Source organism: Myxocyprinus asiaticus, chromosome 15 (assembly GCF_019703515.2).
Source record: "Myxocyprinus asiaticus isolate MX2 ecotype Aquarium Trade chromosome 15, UBuf_Myxa_2, whole genome shotgun sequence".
NCBI classification, from domain to species: Eukaryota; Metazoa; Chordata; class Actinopteri; order Cypriniformes; family Catostomidae; genus Myxocyprinus; species Myxocyprinus asiaticus.
In genome coordinates, this window is record NC_059358.1 from 486,754 (window position 1) to 505,000 (window position 18,247).

Consider the following 18,247-nt stretch of genomic DNA (forward strand, 5'->3'; position numbering starts at 1 on the left):
TGCGCTGATGGGTCCTGCACAAAAGCGACGTGATGTGAAATGTGCGATGCTCTGGCAGGGGAGGCGGAGCCGGGGCCGTCTTCGTCAGCTCCTCCCATCCTCAGGGGATTTCCCGAAGGAGATTTCCCTTTGGAGTAGTTGCGAAACAAAACCCTCAAGCACGCCTTCAACCAAGTGAGAGTGATCGATGGTCAAAATCTCTGGCCGAATGTCACACTTTCATATCCCTATTTCGCAATTATAAATGAGCAGTTGTATAGAGTGATGCAGGATGCTCAAACAAAGGAAGATACAACACAGCTCTTAATACCGCGGAGCCGTTGGGAAATGATGTTCCAGGCGGCTCATTATAATCCCATGGTGGGTCATCTAGGGGAAAGAGAAACACTGAACTGACTAATAGCCCATTTTTATTGGCCGGGCATTGGCGGCGATGTTCGCAGGTGGTGTGCGGCTTGCCATGATTGTCAGGTGGTGAACCCACCGGCCAACCCAAAAGTGCCATTGTGCCCCCTTCCGCTTATCGAGGTCCCCTTAGAGAGAATTGGCATGGACCTCGTCAGGCCATTAGAGTGGTCAACATGCAGACATCAATTTGTATTAGTCCTAGGTGGACTATGCAACGCAATATCCGGAAGCAGTGCATCTGCGCAGCATCTCAGCACAGTGTTGCGGAGGCACTCTTCAAAATAATCTCCCAGGTGGGGATTCCGAAAGAAATCCTCACCGATCAGGGCACAACCTTTATGTCACGGACACTACGCAAGCTTTATGAATTGTTGGGTATTAGGTCGATTCGCACCAGTGTTTACCATCCACAGACAGATGGCCTGGTGGAGTGATTTAATAAAACCCTTAAAAACATGATTTGTAAGTTTGTGCACAAGGATGCTAGAAATTGGGACAAATGGCTCAATCCCCTGTTATTTGCAGTATGAGAGGTCCCGCAAGCCTCCATGGGGTTTTCCCCATTGGAGCTGCTGTATGGGCAGTGCCCGCGTGGCGTGCTTGATGTCATACGTGAAGCTTGGGTGGATGGACCTTCAGCCAGTAAGAAGAAAATTCAATACGTTCTTGATCTTAGAGCAAAACTCCACACCTTGGGGCAACTAACACAGGAGAATTTGCTCCAAGCTCAAGAACGACAGAGCCGACTGTATAACAGGGGAACTCGGTTGCGGGAATTTGCACCGGGAGATAAGGTACTCGTAATACTCCCCACATCGGGCTCCAAATTACTCGCCAAGTGGCAAGGACCCTTTGAAGTCATATCACAGTTACTTGCAGAGACCACCTCTCACCGTATCAAGTCACAGAGGTTGCCAAGTTGCAGCAGGAGTTTGCAGATGTGTTTTCCCCTCTGCCGGGTCATACGAACCTCATCCAGCACCACATCGAGACCGAGCCAGGGGCGGTGGTACATAGCCGTCCTTACCGATTGCCCGAGCACAAAAAGAAAATAGTTTGGGAAGAATTGGATGCAATGCTCGATAGGGGGTTAATAGAGGAATACCATAGTGACTGGTCCAGCTCGGATGTTCTGGTTCTTAAGAGCGATGGGTCTGTATGGTTCTGTTTGGATTATAGAAAAGTCAACGCAGTGTCTAAATTTGATGCCTACCCAATGCCTCGCATTGATGAGTTGCTTGATCATTTGGGCACTGCTCGATTTTATTCGACATTAGATTTGACAAGGGTTATTGGCAGATCCCCTTGACACCAATACACCAATCAGCCTTCTCCACACCGTTCGGATTACACCAAATTGTGATGCTTCCATTCGGTTTGTTTGGGGCCCCAGCTATGTTTCAGTGCCTCATGGACCTCATTTGGCTTACGCTGCAGCCTATTTGGATGACATCATCATTTATAGTAATGATTGGCAGTGGCATATGCAACATCTGAGGGCGGTTCTGAGGTCGCAGTGACGGGTGGGGCTCACAGCAAATCCGAAGAAGTGTGCGATTGGACGGGTGGAGGTATGGTATCTGGGGTTCCACTTGGGCCACGGGCAGGTGCGTCCCCAAATTGACAAGACTGCGGCAATTGCGACCTGCCCAAGTCCCAAGACCAAAAAGGGGGTGAGACAGTTCCTGGGGCTGGCTGGCTATTATAGGAGGTTTGTGCCTAACTATTTGGACATCACCAGCCCGCTGACTGATCACACTAAAAAGGGAGCTCCAGACCTGGTCCAGTGGACGGAGCAGTGCCAACAGGCATTTATGCAGGTTAAAGCTGCACTTTGCAGGGGGCCGCTTTTACATGCACCTAATTTCTCTCTCCCTTTTGTATTACAGATGGACGCTTCAGACAGGGGACTGGGGGCCGTGCTCTTGCAGGTGGTGGAGGGGGAGGGGGGCCCAGTGCTGTACATCAGCCGCAAGCTCTCCTTGAGGGAAACAAAGTACAGCACCGTGGAAAAGGATTGTCTGGCCATCAAGTGGGTGGTCCTCACTCCCCGTTACTACCTGTTGGGGCAGGCCTTCACTCTCTGTTCAGACCACACCCCACTCCAATGGCTCCACCGCATGAAGGATACCAATGCGCGGATCACCCGGAGGTATCTGGCTCTCCAGCCCTTTAAATTCAGGGTGGTCCACAGACCGGGGGTGCATATGGCTGTCGCTGACTTCCTTTCCAGAAACGGGGGGAGTGGTAGACAGGCTGGATGGCTCCCCGGCCTGAGTCGGGCGGTGGGGATATGTGGCAGTGGGGGTGTGGTCGAGCATCCATTCAGAGAGAGAGAAAGTGGTAAGGGTGCTTACACCAGAGCTAGTTTATGTCTAACACCGGTCTCTAATTACAGTGAGCATGGGGAGAGCGGCATATAAGCGGCCACGCCACCAGCGAAGGGCAGAGAGAGTCAGGGAACAAGAGTCCTGCCGTGAAGCTGAAGTATAGATGTGAAACTGAAGTATAAATGTGAAGCTGATGAGTAATTGTGAAGTTGATTTATTGTGAAGCTGTAAGCCCAGAAAGTTGCCAATTATAAGCCTTACCTGTGTGCGGAGAAAGCCGGTTCCCTGTGTCATCCTTCCCTCCTGCTGTGAAGTCCTTTACACCCACATTAGAACCATCACTAAAACTGCTTTCTTCCATCTACGTCACATTGCACGACTTTGCCCCATTCTCAGTTTGAAGAATGCAGAATCACTAGTTCATGTTTTCATATCATTATGTCTCGACTACTGTAACTCACTCTTTACTGGCCTACCAGCTAAAACTATTGCCCGATTACAATACATCCAAAACTCTGCAGCTAGAGTTCTCACTAACACCAAGCGTTCTGCACACATTACTCCCATCTTGTATAGTCTTCACTGGCTGCCTGTCTCATGCCGTATTAAGTTTAAAATTCTTCTCCTAGCATACAAAGCTCTCAGTGATCTGGCACCTTGGTATATATGTGATCTTCTGCATCCATACACACCAGCACGCACTCTTCATTCTTGTGATTCCAAATTGTTGTCTGTCCCTAGATTTCTTCTATCCACTTTTGGTGGGAGATCCTTCAGTGTAGTTGCACCTAAACTGTGGAACTCTCTACCTCAGAGCCTCCGTGATATCTCCTCTATTTCTATCTTTAAATCTCAGCTTAAACCACATCTTTTCTCAGTGCATTATCTGTCTATTACTGAGTGATGTTTTATTTCCCCTTTTGCAATTGAGATTGTAACTTCTGTTGAAATGTACATTAATGTACTTTGTCCTGTTAAATGTATATGGAGTGTAAAGTGTCCTTGAGATTGTGGAAAGGCACTATATAAATACAAATTATTATTATTATTAAGGGGGCAATCAATAATCCTCTCAGCAGTCCGAACTGTCCTTTGGAGTCTTCTGATGTCTGATTTTGTAGCTGAACCAAACCAGACAGTTATTGAAGTGCAGAGGACAGACTCAATGACTGCTGAGTAGAACTGGATCAGCAGCACCTGTGGCAGGTTGAATTTCCTCAACTGGCGAAGGAAGTACAACCTCTGCTGGGCCTTTTTCACAATGGAGTCAATGTGGGTCTCCCACTTCAGGTCCTGTGAGATGGTAATGCCCAGGAACCTGAATGACTCCTCTGCTGCCACAGTGCCCGTTCATGGTAAAAAAAATAAAATAAATAAAATAACTTTTGTTATCATGACCATGTTCAGTGCTCCGCGTTAAGCTTTCCCATGGATGGTGTTCATTTGACAAATAGTACATGATCATGTTTATTAAGAGTTTCTATGTTCTAATAAAATGTACATTTATATTTTACCAGTTTTTTTTAAGTACGTGGTACATCAGATTTTTCAGTAACAGTTATTGTATTAACTTAAATGTTTAAGATATATTTGCCCACACACTTCAATATTATGCATGAATTTAAGTAGATTTTCCTTAATTATATACCATTAAAATTTACTTAGAAAAACTGTGTGCAAAAAGGTGAGAAATTAAAATAAAACACTAGTCTTTTTTTTTCAATGTACAGAGTCTGAATAAAAAAAAACAATATTTTACAGTACAGTGTATAGCCTATAAAATAATAATAATAATCATGCTAAAACCCTCGTTGTATATGTGTGCCTGTCAGTGACGGTCCTGACTCACATGGAGATCAGACATGAGCCACCCCCACCTCATAAAATAATAAGAAAAGAGTAACCTACAATACACCAATGTTTGCTCTTTTACTTTGTGATTTGACTAACTTGGCCTGTACTAGCTTTTCATAGGCAGTCTGCTTATCCTGTTTCTGTGCTGCAGCCAGACAGCAGCTGACAAAATTGTTTTTAGTAATTTAGTAAAAAAAGTGATTTTATTTAATTCTACAATAAATTCTACTGAATGTAGAAATCTGGCTCAAAAACAAAGACTGTCTTAGTGTGACAATTAACAAATAAAGTAGCAACATTAAATTGAACAAATAAATTCATACTAAATAAAAATACATAAATTAATTTATATTAAATACAACTAATAAACATTTTTATATGAAGTCAAAAGCATAGCATTTTTTTTTCCACCTCACAACCAACCACAAAGAGTTTAGTCAGATACAACAAACAGAAAAACTTTCAGACCTACTTGGAGAAACTCCAGCAATCATGGCTGTGCGGTTTATGAGGTCCTTCCATGACAAACAGACAATTAGTGGGACAGAACCACAACTGGACAATATCTGAAACATTGTGCAACATGCATTAAATGGCAAACGTAACATAACTGCTTTTATTTCATATTGAATTTTAATTATTACTTTATTTTATTGTATTTTTATATCATTTCCTGTAACTGCCTGTATATGTGTGTAAATGTGTATGTATGTATGGTATATTTAATGTTACTGTGCTTTGGCAATGTAAAGCTTTTTTTTTTACCATGCCAGTAAAGCTATTTATTGATCACTGTCTCGGTTTGCTCGGCCGCAGTGTGTGCAATACAAAAAATGTAGCTTGTTACTGGAAAACCTACACTATTGTAAAAAAAAAAAAAAAAAAAAAAAAAAAAAAACCTGAACCACTGTCAGCTATTGTATAATGTAGTTGTTAGTAACATGTTACTTCCTAGCACTGATGCGGAGGCGCCCGAGGGCACTGCCTACAATGCCAATGCCCGCTAATACTGTACACACACAAGGTGTTATAATCCTTTAATTTCACTATGGCATGTACACAAACCAGTCAACTTGTCTTTCTCTGTCACACTCTCACACACTGCTCACTGTCTCTGTCACAAACACTAAACACACATTTTCAGACAGTTTGGATGATGCAAGAAAATTCAAGTGGTTCAAAATGAAGAGAAGAACATCAATAATCAAAGAAAGAGAGGAATGTGAAGATTGTGGAAGATGAGAACTCATGAGAAATAAAGGAGTGTTTGGGTGTGTGTGTGTGTGGGGGGGGGGGGTGTCAGGATGAGGTTAGTGTTTAACAGTTCAGTCACACACTCATATTCGCTGACTTCCTGTTTGAAGTGGTTTAGTGTGTTGAGGCATCACTGGTGGTGTGTATACATCACTTCAGCCCTCGACTTACACCTACAGTATCCACACACCTGCGCAACAATCTCATCTTGCACACACACACACAAACACACACACACACGTCAGGTTACTGTCTCACCATCACATGTTGTTCTTACAAATTATTTTTACACAACTTACGATACTTATAATTAACCATCGTTTTACTGACTGAAGCTGAAACACACTGATACAGGTGCAGTCAGTAATTGATCTCTGAATGCCATCTAGTGTTCAAATCAAAATCAAATCAAATGTTCATTAGTAAATGAATACTACTATACTTATTTCTGTACCATACTATGTGCAGTATGAACAATTTTCTGTATGCATCGAATACCTGGATGAAGTGTGCAGTATACAACAGAGAACAATGTGTAATGCACTCGCCTTCAACTTCTATTTTAAAGTGTTGAATGAACCTGCAGGAATATCATCTATGTTTTTTTACATCTCTTTCTTGACATAATAGTTTATACATTTTACACAAAATAACCATTTTGATCACCGAGATAATACCCAAACGCCTCTCGTTGAATTCAGTATACAAAGTTCATTGTTTGCATACTATTTTCAAAACCTCAGTAGGCAGTATGCAGTGTAAACTGTGCAGTATGGAGTAAGACATTATTCCACATTATTACATAACATCTAGAGTCCTTTAGTGACATATGATCATATTATTCCATCTTTGTTCTTAGATTCACTCAAAGCATGCATGCATTGCTGTTTGTTAATCCTCTTCTGCTTTATTCAGTTGTGATTTAAGAAACATTTCTGTAAATGTGCCAGTTTTGATATTACAACTCATTTTCAACTGTAGACCCTGGGCAGGTATTACGATAGACTCGCACACAATCACACTGTGAATAAATGTGGTGTTTTTGCGAGTTTTTCTCACATAAGTGCTGTCATGAGAGACTGCAGAGGTTCATTACACTGTCAGAGAGGAAACAAGCCACAATTCAGCAGCACAACACACTCAACACACACACGAGACTGGAGTGAACTGGCAGTCACCAGCACACGCCAGAACTCATCACATACAGCGAGATGCATCAGTCTGAGGACACAAAGAAGTTTTAGGATTTTTACATTTGAATGAAATGCAAGTAAACTTGTGACATGTTAACTCCTTTGTACTGACGATCAGATTTCCAGATATTCTAAAAGTCATGTTAAAGGGATAGTTCAACTAAAAATGAAAATTCTCTCATCATTTATTCACCCTCATGTCATCCCAGATGTGTATGACTTTCTTTCTTCTGCAGAACACAAATGAAGATTTTTAGAAGAATATTTCAGCTCTGTAGGTCCATACAATGCAAGTGAATGGTGACCAAAACATTGAAGCCCCAAAAAGCACATAAAGTCAGCATAAAAGTAATCCATAAGACTCCAGTGGTTTAATCCATGTCTTCAGAAGTGATATGATAGGTGTGGGTGAGAAACAGATCAATATTTAAATCCTTTTTTGTTGTTGTCATAAATTCTCCTCCCTGCCCAATAGGGGGTGATATGCATGAAAAATGTGAATCACCAAAAACAGAAGGAGAATGAGAAAGTGAAAGTAAAGTGGAGACTGACTGAGCAGGAAGGACAATTTATAGTAGAAAAAAAAAGGACTTAAATATTGATCTCTTTCTCAGCCACACCTATCATTTGGTCCTTAGAGGAGAGAATTTTCATTTTTGGGTGAACTATCCCTTCAATTTTTCAATCAACTTGTCACTCAAATTGTTATGCTGACAATATTGTTTGTAATGAAACAGTGTGTTAAATAAGAAAATAATGCAAAATAAAAGCATTTTCATTAGTGGTTTCAGACTTTTTACCCCAACTATAGGAGCGTACACGCACACACACACACACGACACACAAACACACATATACATGCTCACACATACATACATACACAAACACATACACACACACAGACACATACACACAAACACAGACAGACATACACACACACACAAATACAAACACAGACACACACACACACACAAACACACAGACACAAACACATACACACACACAAACACACACACACAGACACACAAATACACACACACACACACACACACACAGACACACAAACACACACACACACAATAACACACACATAAACACACAAACACACAGACACAAACACATACACACACACAAACACACACACACAGACATACAAATACACACACACACACACACACAGACACACAAACACACACACACAATAACACACATAAACACACAAACACACAAAGACATACACACACACACACACACACAGACACACACACACAAACACACATACACACAAACACACAGACACACACACAAACACACACACACACACACAAACACATACACACAAACACATACACACACACACACATAAACACAGACACACACACACACACACAAACATACACCTACACACACAAACACATACATATACACACACACACAAACACACACACAAAGACAACACATACATATACACATACACACACACACAAACATACACACACACATATACACATACACACAAACACACATACAAACACAACACATACACACACACACAAACACACACACACACAAACACACACACACACACACACACACACAAACACACACACACACAAACACACACATACACACACACACACACACACACACACACACACTCACACACACCTGCAACTGAACCTGAGAAATAATGAGATCATGTTACAAACGACACACACAGTTCATACAGACATACAGAAGAATGTGTTAACAGAGAGTGATACAGAGAATTGATTCTAAATTCACTTTATTCTGACTTGGCAAAAATCATTTTGTTTCACATGTTCATCATTATTTCTATTATATTATCATTGTATGTCTTATTTTGGACTATTATTAATTTTTTTCTCAAAAGCTAAAGCTGTGATTACAAATAAAAAAGAAACATTTGGTCCTTAAATGTGCAATCTAGGCAACATGGTACTGAAGGGAAAAATTATACGTAATCTCACTATTGGCACAAAACACTAAAGAACAGCACTGTGTTTGTGTGTGTGTGTGTGAGAGAGAATATGAACTTCATATTGTCCAAAATTAACATCAAACACCTGAGACAACAAACTACTAATGGATTGCTTCTAATTTTTTTTAATCAAAAGATCTATATATATATATATATTCTCTTTACAGTCTTTTCACATCTGTGATACTAATTGTTTAAATAATGGCAAATGTTATGCTTTGGTGAATAAAGAAAGACTAGAGGGTTGGAGCTCAAAAAATAAAAAAAAATAAAAAGTGACATTTTCATATTTTAAGTTTGTTTTGCTGCTCACGCAGACTCAGGTCATACGGTCTCTGAGCATGCCGACATTAGCCATCCATTAGTGTGTGATTTGATTGCATTAGAAAAGAGAAACTATTACAATCTCTTTTAACTCAAACCAAACTGTGAAATACTTGGATTTCCATTAAAGAAAGTTTGAAAAACCCTCCTGCTATATTTTATTCTGGCACTAATGAAAACATGGATGGAACAGAAACTACAGCAACAAAAGTGGTCTGTTCCTATGATCTTAATTTTAGTGTTTTCATACAAAGCAAAACTAAAATTAATTTATAAAATTGGTAGGAAGGAAATGATAGAATGCATCAGGCATAGAAATGTGTCTGTTCCATTGCTTCATTGTTTCATTTGTTAACTTTGAACTTTGATAATTGTACAATCAAACAGTTAATCTAGGCAATTTACCAGCTAGATTGCTAAAGTATTTGCCAAGACATTGATATTTCAAGATTTTAATATTTGCTTTTTTATTTGCTTTTATTTATTCTAGCTTGCATACTGATTGGTAATTACTGGCTAATGTTTTAACAAATGGAAGGACACGTCATTCAAAACAATTACACAAAACAGAAACATTTTAGTTTTCTTTTTTTATAATGTAGAAATACATTTTTTACCTAACTCACTATGTACAATGCACCACTTGTTGTTTATCAGCAGTGTACACTATATTAACACAAATATACTGTGTCGAAACATCTTTTCAAACATTGATATATGCATTATTCCAATATGGTGATCAGGGACGCTAGGACATTTTACATTATACTCACAAACGTAAGTGCAAATAAGACTTTTTGCTCTCAAGGAAAACAGATTGTTTTTCAGATTTGCTTAGCTTCACTACTTTGATTCTTATCCTGTGACAAAACGTTCTGCTGCTAATTCAGAATAACACAAGATGTACTGTATTTGTAAAGCACTGCTCATTCCCTATATGGTATTGTGCATAGAGATTTCTATACGCTGAGTGTGGGGTCGGGGTGATAAAATATTGCCAGAGCTAATTTGATCTCACTAAACATTCTCTGATCAATTTTATTCAATGTTCAGTGATATACAAATGAGTAAATCAACATTAAACACCTGATGTCAGGTAAACAGGTTGTTGTGCTCTATGAGACCTGCTGCTGATTTGACTTGGATAAATAGTTTTTTTTTTCTCCTCATTACAACATCATATAGTGGTGTCAGTTAGGGCTGGGTGATAAAACAATCTCGATATATATCAACAACAAAACTATTCTCAATATCGATAAAATGTATGGTAATTTTTGATATTTCACCTATGTTCTACATCTAGACAATGATCAGGTACGTGTCGCTAAAAACGCAAGCAGTTTGGAAAAGTTATACAAGCAACTAGTTAACTGAATCACAGTCATGACATCAGCCAGTTAGGAAGTATTAACTGGCTAGTGGCAACATAGCTCTGCTGTCATGGAAACCAGTAATGAGGTTAGATAGCCGCTAGCTATCCAGCTAATATAACATTGCTGAGTACCAGCAAGACAGCACTGATATTGCAGTACATCTATCAACCGAACACAACAGCAGCTCTGACATCAACACAATTGCTTTTTATTTATGTAATATTTAGTAAAACGTGTTTTTATGATCCATAGTGCTGTCATGTCCGCTATTTTTCGACACAGACAAGAAAGTCCTTCATTGGACACAATGACTTTTAGGCAACAGCAATTATGTCATGTACAGGTTACGTAGCTGACACGTGTCAGGCCAAAACAAGGAAGAAGAACATTGTCGGAGACTTAAAAAATAATTGACCAAGTGGGGGCCTGGGTAGCTCAGTGAGTACTGATGCTGACTATCACCCCTGGAGTTGCGAGTTCGAATTCAGGGAGTGCTGAGTGACTGCAGCCAGGTCTATTAAACAACCAAATTGGCCCGGTTGCTAGGGAGGGTTGAGTCACATGGGGTAACCTCCTCGTGGTCGCAATTAGTGGTTCTCGCTCTCAATGGGGCGTGTGGTAAGTTGTGTTTGGATCGCGGAGAATAGCATGAGCCTCCACATACCGTGAGTCTCCGCAGTGTCATGCACAATGAGTCACGTGATAAAATGCGCAGATTGACGGTCTCAGAAGCGGAGGCAACTGAGACTTGTCCTCTGCCCCAGATTGAGGTGAGTAACCACGCCACCACGAGGACCTACTAAGTAGTGGGAATTGGGCATTCCAAAATTGGGAGAAAAGGGGATAAAAAAAAATAAAAATAAAAGTAATAATAATAATTGACCATGAGGGGGATCAAACGTCCACTGAAGATGATGAAATTGTGGTGAAAAGTCACATGCCTTATTTAGAATTAAATCCTAAACTGAGTATACTTCTTCAATTTAAAATTAAAAGGTAGCTTACCCTTTGGTGTTTACTTGAAAATAAACAAGTTATGTTTACATTCATTTTTGAGGTCCAACAAACATGTGAAATGTATATCTTGATAAATATCGATATTGAACGATAGATGGCATATCGCCCAGCCCTAGTGTCAGTAATGCATCTGCCATTACATTCCCTTTAGGACTATTAGAAACATTTCTGGCAAATTACAGAATTTGTATCTCGATAAAAAGCTGTCATCTATTAGATGAATAGTATAAAGCTCTAGCATAGCCAACACACAGTTCAGTGAAATGTCTAGAATTTAGTTCCAGGTAGAGATTCCCTGTGAAAAACTATTGACCTGATATTCTATGATGACCTGGAATGACAGAGAATCTTCATAGATACTCTAGTTATACTTTTAAATTTAGACATCTTCTGCTCTTTTTTAACCTTGTTTTGTTAACATTGATGTAAACCATGTAACTCAGTGGGATTAAACTTGTCAAGATCAAGACTGATCATCACAGGGAGGATGGCGTGTTGAAATGCAGACAGCATGCTCATGGAACCTGCAGAGCCTGAACTGATACAGCTGACCTTTGCTTCAATCTCATTCTGATTCAGCTCCTACACCTCCAGCAACCACAGACAAAACATAAAGTTCTGACTAGAGACATGTTAGCAGGAAATGTCTTGTCTCTTTGTCTCAGAGTCTCTCTGCATCTGAAGCAGGTCCTACTCTTTCTGTCCATCTTTTGATGAAGTGGAGGTGATGGAGGTGGGCTGGGGTATGCAGATGAGGAGGCACTGGAAGCAGAAATGGGAGATGAACTTAAAGGTAGGAGTGGCCAGATCATTAAAGGTCTGAATCTGGGTAGCAGCTGTGTTTTGTGGTTGTGATGTTCCAGGTGATGAAGGCAGTGCAAGAGAAGTTGAGGCATCAGCAAGGGCTTTGGCAGGTGGAGACTGTTTAAAGGATGGGGTTGTGGTTCTGGTTTGGAGCTGGGAGTTGAGATGGAATCAGGGTTTGAGTGGTGAGAGTTTGATCAGGAGTCTGGGACTGGGTTAGAACAGGGGTTGAAGGTTTGCTTTGAAAAGGGGTGTTGATGGGAGTTGAGGTTGGGGTCCAGGAGGAGGTTGGAGTCTGTATGGGAGTTGAAGTTTGGATTTGACTGGAAACTGGAGATCGTGCCGGAGCAGGGTCAAGAACTTGGATTGTAACACTTTGGACCGGCATTGAGACTAGAGTTTTATTTGGGGTTTGAATGGATGGTTGGGTTTGGGTGGGGATTAGACTCTGAATGGGGGTAGGAATTTGTGCAGCTGTGGTGATTTGGACAGGAGTTGGACATTGAGCTTGGGACTGGCTTTGGATGGCAGCTGGTGTTCTACACTGGGTGATAGTTTGAGTTTGGGTAGAACTTTGAATCAGGGATTGGACAGGGGATGATGTTCTTGTTTGTGTGGGGGTTTGAACTGGAGTTTGTATAGGAGTTGGAGTTCTAGTTTGGGTGGGTGTTTGTGAAGGAGTTACAGTGGGTGTTGAGTTAGTGGTGCAAGAAAACGGGGACAGTGTCGGAGGTGTCTGAGAGAGTTTGGCGCATGAATTCTGAGCCAGAGTGGGGCCAGAGGATGTGGTTGGAGACATGGAAATGGACTGTGAGGGGGACGGAGGGCAGAGCAAGGGAGGAGGAGACGTTGAGGGTGGAGTCGGTATCATTGTGCCAGGTCTGGGTTGCTGAGGGACACCTAGACATGAGGGTGCAGCTATAAGGACTGAAGAGGGATTGGAGGAGCAAAGAGGAGTTTGTTTTGGGGAATAGGAGATGGGGACATGGGGTGTTGGAGCAGATTCTGGAGCTGATGTGGGTCGAGGTGTATGTGCCAACTGAGAGGGCAGCAACAGGGCTGTGTGTGTGGGTGTCTGTGTGACAACAGGCTGTGGAGCGTTCAAGCTCAGAACACCAGCACTGCCTCCTCGAGCAAGCTGTCCTGATGTCATGAGGAAGGGTGCTGGCAGCAGGTTTCCTCCGGAGGCTTTACGATGGAAAGGGGGATGAGGCTGCACACATGCCCAGCCACGATGAGGCAGAGTTGGCTGTGAAGCCGAGAGCATTCTGGCCTCCTTGGTGAGCCGACCAATCATTGGGAGACCCTGTGTGCTGCCGCCTCCAACGTGACGCAGTAAAGCCTCTTTAGCCCCCTGCTGGCCAGAGCCGATACTGCAGCCTTCACTGGACAGCACTGTGCCGGCTGAGGAAGGAGGAGGGACTCTGTGGAGAGGCGATGTGTTGGTCCCTCCTGTGGGCTCAGTGTGGAGGCGGAGATTGTTATGAAGAGTTCTGCCAGCCTGCAGGGGGGCAGGCACTGATGACGCAGGTGTAGGTAGAGTTTTTGCAACACCACCTCCTCCACTGGCTGGAGGAGCTGCTCCCACAGCAGTCTGCTCCACTATGGAGGCCGAGGGTGTAGGAGTCATAGCAGACGGTACTCCTCGTGGTGGTATTCCACCCATCACACCTATGAGGGAGCTGATTGACTGCCGTGTGTGTAGTATGGGTGGACGGGGAGGTGATAGAGGGCAGAACGAGGGAGAGGGTGAGATGGTAAGCGGTGACGGCAAAAATAGAGCTGCCCCCAGAGCGTGTTGTTGCTGTAGCTGCTGCTGTAACTGTTGCTGCTGCTGTTGCTGATGCATCAAGGCGATGGCCACATTGGTGGTCGCAGCAGCTGTCTGGAGAGGTGCGTGGACGAGCGGTGCCCAGATCACTGGGTGTGGTCGGGGTGAGACCGTGCCTCCGGTGCTGCCTCGGGTGGCAGCAGCAATGTCCTGCATGGTGGGCATGCTGTCATGCTTTACGATCTGTTGGACCAGAACACTGTCACAAGAACCCAGACCAGCACCACCCGCACCGCCACCACGACTGCCTCCACCACGACCCAAACTGCTGCCTGTGACAGATCCACCCTGAGAGGTCTTGCGCAACAGAATTGAGTTCTTCTTACCTGTAAGAAAAGTGAGGGAATGGAGAGCAATATTCAAACACACAGAATTGTTTTACACTGCAACAAGAATGTGTTTGTAAATGCACTGTAAAAATAACATTTTTCATACTCATTATACATTTTCAAGTAAATGTTTCTTTGTACAAGGTAAACAAAACAAAAATTCTGTGTAGGAAAATTGTTTGCAGTGTGAGGAGATGTACCCCCGAAGTTAGCCTTTTTTTAAATGGTGTCAAAATTAAATTCAGTAGTTAAGAACCCTAATTCTTTCACTTTAAGTACAAAGTCACTTATAAGGAGGCAAAGGCAGCAGAAGAAATTACCAATGCGATCCAATCTGTCCGCTGCCACCGTCTCGAAGGCCCGTCTCATCATGGGATGCTCTTCCAGTACTTCATTGAAACTGTCCACACTCAGGGAGTAAAGTCGGCAGTACGTATCTGCTCGGACACTTGCTGTCCTCCTGCCATGTGTCAACAGACAGATCTCTGAGTGACAGATATAGAACCACAAAGAGGCAGTTAGAAATTGATCTACAGTCAGACATTTACAATACTATACTTAAACCACAACCTACATCAGAAACCTGTAGCAGCTTCTAAAAATCCTTAACACAATACCATCACTTGATTTTGAGGTCAGACTAGTTAGGACTACCACTCATTACAAACATCTGGCATCAAACACTTTGCAACCAGCGCTAAAACTCACCTCCAAAATATGAGCCATCACTAAGCTTGGTCTCTTTGTTGCCACGAGTGAGCACGCTAACTCGTCCATGCTGGATGAAATACATTTTGCGTCCGATGGTTCCCTCACGAATGATGAAGTCATTGGGCTGGAACACTTCAAATTTCAGTTTTGTGAGAACTGTTGTTACGAAGTTTGGGTCAGCGTTAGCAAAGAGAGGCATGTTAGCCACCAAGCTACGGCAGTTGAAGCTAACAATTTCCTGTAAAGGTCACAGCACACATAAGTGGACATTTTTAGCTGGTTTCAGTTTGTAAAATACAGCAATGAAAGGTCACTTTACAGAACTCATAACAGTTACTAACACATTAATGCATTAGCTTCAAATCACAAAAATGCATCAGTTTGCATTAGCTTCAACTATAAAGTCTGAGCACTAAAATAGACCTGCAATAGAGCATGTTCTTCTAAAGTCAACTCCATACAGTGCGGGCAAGTTTTAATTGGGTCATTGACACACATTGCTTCTATGAATTTTTTTCAGTATAGGCCTTTATCACAGTCCACGTGTCGTCACATTCGACACCGAATAGTAGCATAACCAAACATCCGCCCATGACACCGTTTTTCTTTACTTCATCATCCCTGAGTAATGATGGGAAGGTGAGGTACTGTAGGTCTGTTTAGATTAAGTATTTGAGATGAATTGTGCATAAAATAGTCTATAATAATTTCGTGCTGTGGCCACTGTCATTGAAACAGGCTGCAGCGGAAGCGTTTTATGCTACTAAGCTCTGCGACTTAAAATACTCCGTCATTTTTGGGCATACAGATAAGTGTAAGACATCATTAGAGACTATAAACTGTCTACTTTTATTTGTGTACACTCACAATAACAACAAAACTTTGTGCTTTTGTAAAATAAAGAAAATAAACAGGGTGCGCTTTCAGCCGTCTCTGTCTCCGCGAGCATCTTTCTGAAACACGTCACAAAAATGAACTGAAACTCCGCGAATACTTATCAGACAAACATGAAACATATGTCTAAAGAAAGCTTAAAATGTCTACTTTTAAATAAAACAAATTTAAAACAAATATTCTCCTGCAATGTAATTTGTATGAAACTAAAGAGATGTACAGTTTCTCCTGGCTCAGCTAATTATCCCTAATGTGATCACACCCACCAGCAGAGGGCGCTATTCATACGGTAATGTGCTGAGATGATCAATGCAAATGGTGAACGCCCCCAACAAGGCCTTAAAAAACATCAAGTTCATTCACTTTTCTGCGCATTTGGAAGATGGCACGTTACACAGGTGAGGAAGAGTTCACATTTTCCTCAGAAGAAGAGCGGGACTCTGATGATGAACTTTTGAAGAGCAACTTAATCCAGCCGAGGATACAATTTTGGATGAATAAGTCTTTATTTACATTAGTTGACATGCTATTTTATATAAACATGGACATATTTTACTAGTTGGACTATTTCCAGACTTGCCAGCCAGGATTCAGAGTATTGAAATTTGAAATATGTCCTAATAGGCAAGTTTTAGTTACATATAAATGTTGTTTCAGCTAAAGCAGGTATTTAAATTGTATGCTGTTTGATATAAATATGATATGTAATATGATATAAAAATAATATGAATGTTTAGATTATATTTTAACTAGTGTTTATGCTGCCTCATTATCATCAATGAAGCTTGTGCTTCCAAATATCTGTTCGGGTGTAAATGTGTAAAATGTGCTGTAAATATGCCCATATTAGAAAATCAGCATATTAAAATGATTTCTGAAGATCATGTGACACTGAAGACTGCAGTAATGATGCTGAAAATTCAGCTTTGATCACAGGAATAAATTGCATTTTACAATATATTCAAATAGAAAACAGTTATTTTAAATTGTACAAATATTTCACAATATCACTGTTTTTGCTGTATTTTGGATCAAATAAATGCAGCCTTGGTGAGCAGAAGAGACTTCTTTTAAAAACATTAAAAAATCTTACAGACCTATAAACTTTTAAAGGGTAGTGTAGGTCTAAAGTTTTTAAGTAAAGTTTTTATGTAAAGAAAATGTATAGTCAGATAATACATTCAATTATTAAGTCTCCTCACATTCATTCTCTCTCAGGGGAGGGGTCTTTGTCTCCTCAGGTGTGAATCACATTAATATTCATGATCATCCACGCCTCCTCGCATATGGCCTTTCTAACACTAAATGTGTCTTACAAAAATTAAATGACTATATTGTTTTGTATGAATGAGTGATCAGGATGGTTTTCACATCATTTTGTAGCAACAACTCTAGGCTACAAGATCCAGTTTTCAAAAGTCTTGTGAACAAATGTTTAGTATGTGAGATATGGACTTATTTCAGTGACTTAAAATTTTAGTTTTTTCAAAAACCACACATAAACATTATTTTCTCAAAAATACAAACATGTACATACATGTTGCTCACACATTATTGTAGCCCAGTTTGTGCTGAATACAGTGTTATCAGACTTTAGCCATTAATATGTTTTTAAGCAACTGAAAAAAGCACAAATGTCAAGGCATGTCAAAACTTCTCCAGGGCCCAAAACACCCCCAAAACACCCTCAGACCCCAGAGGGTTAAAAAATTTGAAAAATACCAAAAATAAATGATGAAAACGTGGTAAAAACTTTTACTGAGACCCTCAAATAACAAATAGAAAAAAGGTTCAATCTGTTTGCACACTTATTTTATTACGTATCACTTCCTGTTTATTTGCTTTTGTTTATTTTCCACATTTACGCTGCCTTATATTTTACAACAGCGTTTAAGTGCCATGTAAAAAAATCTAAGATTTAGA

General features: G+C 41.1%; 1 protein-coding gene across 1 annotated transcript in view; it reads right to left on the minus strand.

Moving 5' to 3' along the window:
• Window positions 1–8,830: 8,830 nt before the first annotated feature.
• LOC127453084 (potassium/sodium hyperpolarization-activated cyclic nucleotide-gated channel 3-like) overlaps window positions 8,831–18,247 on the minus strand; it is a 26,071-nt gene continuing 16,654 nt past the window's right edge. The window contains exons 7-9 of the mRNA XM_051719145.1: window positions 15,428–15,668; window positions 15,040–15,204; window positions 8,831–14,716 (exon numbers count right to left, since the gene is read on the minus strand). Coding sequence (XP_051575105.1) covers window positions 12,681–14,716; window positions 15,040–15,204; window positions 15,428–15,668 — 2,442 coding nt within the window. The 3' untranslated portion in view covers window positions 8,831–12,680. The remainder of the gene's footprint in view (window positions 14,717–15,039; window positions 15,205–15,427; window positions 15,669–18,247) is intronic.